Source organism: Polistes fuscatus, unplaced genomic scaffold (genome assembly GCF_010416935.1).
Source record: "Polistes fuscatus isolate 324 unplaced genomic scaffold, CU_Pfus_HIC Scaffold16, whole genome shotgun sequence".
Taxonomy (NCBI): Eukaryota; Metazoa; Arthropoda; class Insecta; order Hymenoptera; family Vespidae; genus Polistes; species Polistes fuscatus.
In genome coordinates, this window is record NW_025113064.1 from 4,257,189 (window position 1) to 4,264,245 (window position 7,057).

Genomic DNA, 7,057 nt, shown 5'->3' on the forward strand with positions numbered 1-7,057 from the left:
CATTCCCGGTCAATCTTTTTCAGAATTTACTCGGTTAAGAAGAGTGCCCTATTTTGAGTCAATCCGTGGAGCCGGACTTTACTCGGGATCTGGGCTAGATCTTAGGAAGCCAATAAGAAGCAATAACTTGTAAGTTTATGATGGATGAGGGGTACTTACCCTTGAAATAGATGAATATGTCCTCTAGAAAATACGATTTGTGCCAAATGCCGATAATCCAAGGGCCCAAGCTCCTTTGGGTTGATTGAGTGATTGAGTGGTCACAGGATTTCGGTGTAGAAAGGTTATGTTATTAAATGAATCACTTGATTAACAGGTAAAATTAAAGTATATTCTTTAAAGATTAAAAATAAGCAAGAGTTGCACAATTGGTTACACAATTCTGGTCACTCGTAGTAACTGTCACACGGAATATTATACAATAGTAACACGGATTATGAACGTAGCGTGTTAAAGTGCGTTACTGTACGCAAGTTGTAATAAACGGTTATAAATGCGCGACGTGTACGAACTCTTATATAAAATTGGTATATCAAGCGAAATTGTAAATAAGATAAATTATTAACATTCTTGTTAATAATTTATAATAATGAGAAAGTCTGTCTTCCAGGTTAATTAAGTTGTAACGTATAAAAAAAAGAGTGTCTTGAGAAAGACTGCTCTTATGTTAAGCTTCGTTAACGTAATGTGAAGACTATCTGAAAAAGACTCGTCTTGTATAAGAAGTAGTTGCGTTGGAAGAAGACTTTCAAGCACAAATGTATAAGTATATAATAATTAACAGAGGTAATTAAGATTTAAGTGTTAAGAGTATAGAGGTTGCCGGTAGACTGCCGGAGAGGAGTCTCTAAGCTCCCCACGTCGAGTCCCGTACGGCAGAGTGGGAGGTACCCCCACTCGCGCTAGGTGCTTCCTCCACTACCGACCTTTACCAACCCGTGGGAAAGGAATCTGCTGATCTTTTAAGTTTGCACGTGTGAATAAATATTAGTTACAATCAAGTTCTAAACTGCTGTCGTCAGCTGGGAATGGAATTTGCCTCGAAAAAATATCATTTACTATCAAGCGCTAATTCCCGGTAGCGGCTAAAGTATCAGGTTACTATCAGGCAGAAATTCCCAGAACTGCACGTGCGCCTTATACTTGAGCTAAGAGATTTCCTTTCATTGCACGTGTGCTTTATTACGACTGTGGGAATATCTTATGTGCTGGCTAGCATTATTGCCTTATATAAATGTTATTAACTATTGTTTTATTAATTATTAATAATTGTTGGAGTTTATTCTCAATTAGAAGAAAAAATGAAATATGTAATAATATTATTTGTAGCAATTATTTAAATAAGGCCAAATGCTAGTAGTAATCATTATATTATCCAAAATTAAATAATAAGTGTCGGTAATGTAGGAGCACGAAGTCGGTATTACCGACTTCCACTTATCGAAAGATCCGCTTACCGACCTAAGTTGTCGGTAAGACAGGTTTCTCTATGAACGACAATTGACATTTGTTCTACTATTACCGTCTGCTGCCAAAAAGATATTTATCGATGGTCGTTCATAAGAGTACTTAATACAAAATAGAATTTACAGTGAATATAATGTAAATTATTATACGGTTATATGTTATATAAAGGTAAAATATTTTAATAATCGTATCGTAACCATGTGTATGTGTAATTTGTACAAGTAAAAAATATAAGTGATAAAATTTCAAAAATTTTCGTATATGTGACGGAAGGACAAATCACAATCTCCGGATGGTACGTTTTGGTATATCGAATCGTCACTAAGACGTGACACCTCCCCCCTTAAAGAAGAAGCAACCAAGAAACTATTTTCTGGTGCTTCGTAAAGAATCAATAGCACTTGGGGAATTGTCTTCCAAATCGAAACGTACACGCTTACATGACTTTTGAGGTTGAGAATCGCTTGTGATTTGATCTTCCCGTTGTTCCGATACGATTTCCCTTAATTCTACTTCTTTTACGTCTACTGGTGGACTTTGGCGCCCACCTCCGTTTTTCAGGTGCAATAATAGGTTTGTTAATGACCCCCAAATAGCGCCAAGAAGGTGCAGACTCCACCCATACACCGTATGCAATGCATAACCGCGCAAAATAGAATCGATCACTAATTTTAATAGTTTGAAGATGAAGACTATACCTAATATTGCCGCACTGACGGTTCCGAACTTTAATAGTCCATTCCACATACGTGTGGTAACCTTTTCGGTTAGTTTTTGCATTTCACTTTCACTCACGAGATTCACAAAATTTAATGTTTCCGAGTTTATTTCCTTTCCGGCGGCTCCTCTTGCGATATGATTTATTATTGAAGGTTGTTCCATTGGGAACATGACGTGGTCCCGTAGATTTTCCAGGTCCGCTTGCGAATAGATACCACTTGTCGCGAGAGAGCCCGCATCGGTATATTTCCAATTTGCTTCGGTTTGTGGTTGTAAGATATGTGGTTCTTTAACATAAGTTGGTTTTGGCAGTAGTTGATACCAGACGCCTTCGACAAAGTATACATGTGGGAGTAAAGAATTACAGGGCTCCTGCGTGCCTCTGCTTACTAAAATTCTAGATTTAGGTCTTAGGAACATACTTGCGTTTTGGTATGTTACCGGAAGTTCTCGAAAACAACTATCTGTGTGTCTAATTTTAACTGGAACAGGGGTGCATTTAATGATGTGCGCTACTTCTCCACCGATGATTGCCATATATCCTGGGCCCTTCATAATTGTTACCGCAAAAACGTCAGGGAGTAGTACCGCAAGTGCGAGTGCGTTTTTGATGACTTCTTTTTCTAGTTTGCATCGTTGTTGTAGGACATTATTATATAAATTTTCCATTTGGTTTTGATGATGTTTTTCCACATAAACAAATTTGGAATTGACATAAGTAAATAAATCCATATTGTTGGTTGATAATTTTGTTCTTGATGTGAATGTCCTATCTCGTCCAGTTTCCAGGATAAATAATTTTGGATGCTCGGTCCTTATGAGTTTGTAACCGCATACGTTTTCTTCTTTTTTTCCCATTAATGCGAATGTCGTTTCGCCCTCAGTCACTGCGTAGATGTGCGAATTATTGTCGAGTGTTGTCATTTTAACCGCTTCTCCCTCGTATAGCGCAGAATACATCTCGAAATGGCACGATGACCTTGGAATGACTGTCCAGAATGCATTCCCATTCTCATCGGTGAAGCAAGTCTCTTCCGAGAAGGAACACTGGATGTGTCCTCTTAATGCTATGGAATTGTCTTTGATTTTAACTATTCCCGTATACGTTTTTATATTCGTACGCACTACCCCTTGAACCACGACACTTTCCCACGTTCCGTCGGCGTCGGAATATTGCGTTCCTTGGCACCTGCCGTCGATGCCGATTGAACCTGCCAGCGTTATACTTCGAAAGTCCGTTGTGTTGACTTTAAGACCACTTATTTGAGTGAAAGAATTTAATGAAAGAGTTCCCGTTCTAATGATTGAATTGCACACTTCGCGTGAGATTTCGAGTAAGTACACGCGTCGACCGTTATGCACGGCTGAGATGTGCGAACTCATCCCGCAATAGTATATTGTTCTGTCGATTTCTACCTGCACTGAAACACCATGGCACTATCGTAGTCTACCAACTGTAACAGCTGCACGTATGTTTTTGTTTTGTTGACAGTTGTATTGGGGAGGTCGCACTCTCCTGTCTCCAGTAGTGAGACCGTTGTGATGTTCGCCGCCGTGCCTCCGCAATCGTAGCCAAGTAATGCGGATATTACGGTGATGTGGTAAATGACAAGGATGCCCAGTATCGTCTTCATTTTATACGCAAAACTAAAAGATATTTATTTTAATATTTTGGCGATTTTGACCTTGTCCTTGTGTACGATTCTACATTTATTCTTAAAGTTAATCTTAATATTGTTTTTAGGGAGCAGTTCTAGAATCTGGTGGGGGCCGGAATATTGACTGCCGAGTTTTGTCGTTGGTTCTTTTAAAAGATATATATATTGACCAACCTTTAAGTCTTGACCTCGAGCATTTCGATCGTAGTAAAATTTTGATCTAATTTTAGCTCCCACCAGGTTTTGTCTTGCTATGTTCTGAGATGTCTTAATTTTATTAACGAGATCTAAATAGTATTCTAAATATGTACTGTCTAAAGCTGCATTTGTATGTATGTCTGCGGAAGGTATGTTAGCTTGTTTTGCGAATATCAGTTCGTGAGGGGTAAACCTAGTTCCCTCGTGTGTACTGGTGTTATAGGCGAACATGGCGTGTGTTAACCACTTATCCCACTCGCTCCTTTTGTCTATATAATGTTTTAAATACTCTATTAGTACAATATGAGACCTCTCCAGTGATCCATTTGACTGAGGATGGAAAGCCGTAGTTCTTATTTGTTTTAAATTATATTGTTTGGCTATTGCCTTTAAAAGTGAACTAGTAAAGTTTGTTCCCTGGTCAGTCAATATGGATCGAGGTGCCCCGAAAACATTGCAAACATTATGAACTAACCCTTCAGCAATATCTATTGACGTAGTCGTTTGTAAAGGTATAGCAATAAAATATTTTGTAAGTGCGTCCTGTATTGTAAGAATATATTTATTTCCTGATTTAGTTTCAGGGAGTGGCCCGACTATGTCCATAGATATTTTGTCGAATGCCGCTCCTGGCGTATCAGTAAGTATCATTGGTTCCTTGGACTTTACTCTTACTAATTTCTTTAATTGGCAACTTGTACAATTTTTAATAAAATCGCTAATGTCCTTTTTCATATTTGGCCAATGATACTTATGCCGAATTTTATTATATGTTTTTGTGACGCCCTTATGCCCACCAATAGGCGAGGAGTGGCATTCGGCAAGAATGTCATCTCGCTGTTCTAACTTAGGAACTAAAATTTGATTTAAACAGATAGTAATGCAGCAATTTTCTGAATCAAACGTATTACATAATTTCTTTTGAATCCGAGGCCATAATATGCCATCTAAGCTTGGTGTCTTGGCTATGCTTATAGATTTTAAGTCGAGCTCTCGCACTACTGAGAGCAAGGAGCCAATTGCCTCGTATATCGTTTCCACTTTTGCGCTGTTTGCGATGTTTTCCTTTATAGGGATAATTATTAATTTATGTTTCCCTATGTTAGATACCTTGGCACGAGCTAAGGTCGAATCCTTTAAGTGTGGAATAAGTTTTGCTTGTTCTAGTAGTTTAGCACCAGTATCGCAAGGTGTGCCGTTTAAATCAGTAAATATTACAATATTGTCGTGCCTTAATTGTAGAGAGTCTCGTGAGACTCCTACATTTTGTGTTATCATATTTAAATTATTGTTTGTTTTTTGCTGTGTCTGTGGAGAGTATAGTTGTTCGTAGTCACTAGAGCTTTCACTGTCTGTATTTTCGTTATCTAGTGTTGGTGTTGCCGATCGCGACGCGTTGTCGAGGCCATCTGTGCCGTCAGTTGTCTCGTCGGGGTCACTGTCCTCGTTATCTGTCATCGTGTCCTTGGTTTCAAAGTGAACAATACTATCGTCGGAATCGTATGTGTTTATAGGAAGTACTTTTTTAATTTCTGTCGGATTCCGTGATAGTGCGTCAGCGTTAGCATTTGCAGTTCCTGGTTTATAAACAATTTTAAACGTATACTCAGCCAATTTTAAACTCCACTTTACTAATCTTGATGTCGGGTCTTTTACCGACTTAAGCCAAACTAGTGGTTTGTGATCGGTTATAAGGGTAAATTCTCGGCCGTACAAATATGGCCTAAAATAATTTGTAGCGAAGACTATTGCCAATAACTCTCTTTCAATAGTAGAATAATTCATTTCAGCTTTATTTAAAATTCGCGAGCAATAGGAGATGGGTAAATCCTTACCGACGGGGCCTTGACTCAACACGGCGCCGATTGCATAACCGGATGCGTCCGTTGTAACGTTAAAAGGCAAAGAAAAATTTGGATACTGTAGAATTGGTTCTTTGCATAAGGCATCACGCAATGAGCAAAATGCGTTTTCTTGGGTGGATTCCCATCTGAAATAAGCCTCCTTTTTAAGTAAATCAGTTAGAGGTTTTGCTACCTTTGAAAAAGCTGGTATAAATCTTCTGTAATATCCAGCAAGACCTAAAAATTGGCGAATTGATTTAATGTTTGTTGGACGCGGAAATTGTTTTACTGCTTCTAATTTTTTTGGATCAGGCTTTACGCCGTTTTCTCCTATAATATGGCCCAAATAAGCTACTTCCCGTCTGAGGAATTCACATTTGTCGGGCTGCAGTTTTAGATTTGCTATACGAAGACAATGAGCGAGTTTATTAAATTTCGCTTGATGCTCGTTGAGTGATCTCGCGTATAGAACCACTTCATCCAAATATACAAACATTTCTTCGCCCTGTAAACCGGTCAAGACATGGTCCATTAACCTCTGAAAGGTTGCTGGAGCGTTTTTTAATCCAAATGGCATTCTATTAAATTCATAATGACCATGCGGGGTCGAGAAAGCTGTGTGACGTCCCAGATGGGGTTGTCAAGAGGAGTAAGAACAAATTTTAATCTTCCTTTTCCCGGTCAATCTTTTTCAGAATTTACTCGGTTAAGAAGAAGAATGCCCTATTTTGAGTCAATCCGTGGAGCCGGACTTTACTCGGGATCTGGGCTAGATGATCTTAAGGAAGCCAATAAGAAGCAATAATAGTAAATTGGATAAATTATTAACTATATTTTGTTAATAATTTATATATATATATGAGAAAGTCTGTCTTCCAAGTTAATTAAATTGTTAACGTATGAAAAAGACTATCTTGAAAAAGACTTGTCTTGTATAAGGATTAATCGTGTTGGAAGAGAGACTTTTCAAGCACAAATGTATAAGTATAAAATAATTTACAGAGGTAATTAAGATTTAAGTGTTAAGAGTATAGAGGATGCCGGTAGACTGCCGGAGAGGAGTCTCTAAGCTCCCCACGTCGAGTCCCGTACGGCAGAGTGGGAGGTACCCCCACTCGCGCTAGGTGCTTCCTCCACTACCGACTTTTACCAACCCGTGGGAAAGGAATC

At 38.6% G+C, this 7,057-nt stretch overlaps 1 protein-coding gene across 1 annotated transcript; it reads right to left on the reverse strand.

Moving 5' to 3' along the window:
- Positions 1-3,845: 3,845 nt before the first annotated feature.
- On the reverse strand, positions 3,846-6,464 carry LOC122514999. The gene has a single exon (XM_043632136.1). The coding sequence runs from the start codon at positions 6,462-6,464 to the stop codon at positions 3,846-3,848; it is 2,619 nt and encodes an 872-aa protein (XP_043488071.1).
- Between the last annotated feature and the right edge of the window lie 593 nt (positions 6,465-7,057).

Bases quoted from the DNA above. Each gene is read 5' to 3' on its own strand.
- LOC122514999 (XM_043632136.1), bottom strand. From the start codon at position 6,464: ATGCCATTTGGATTAAAAAACGCTCCAGCAACCTTTCAGAGGTTAATG.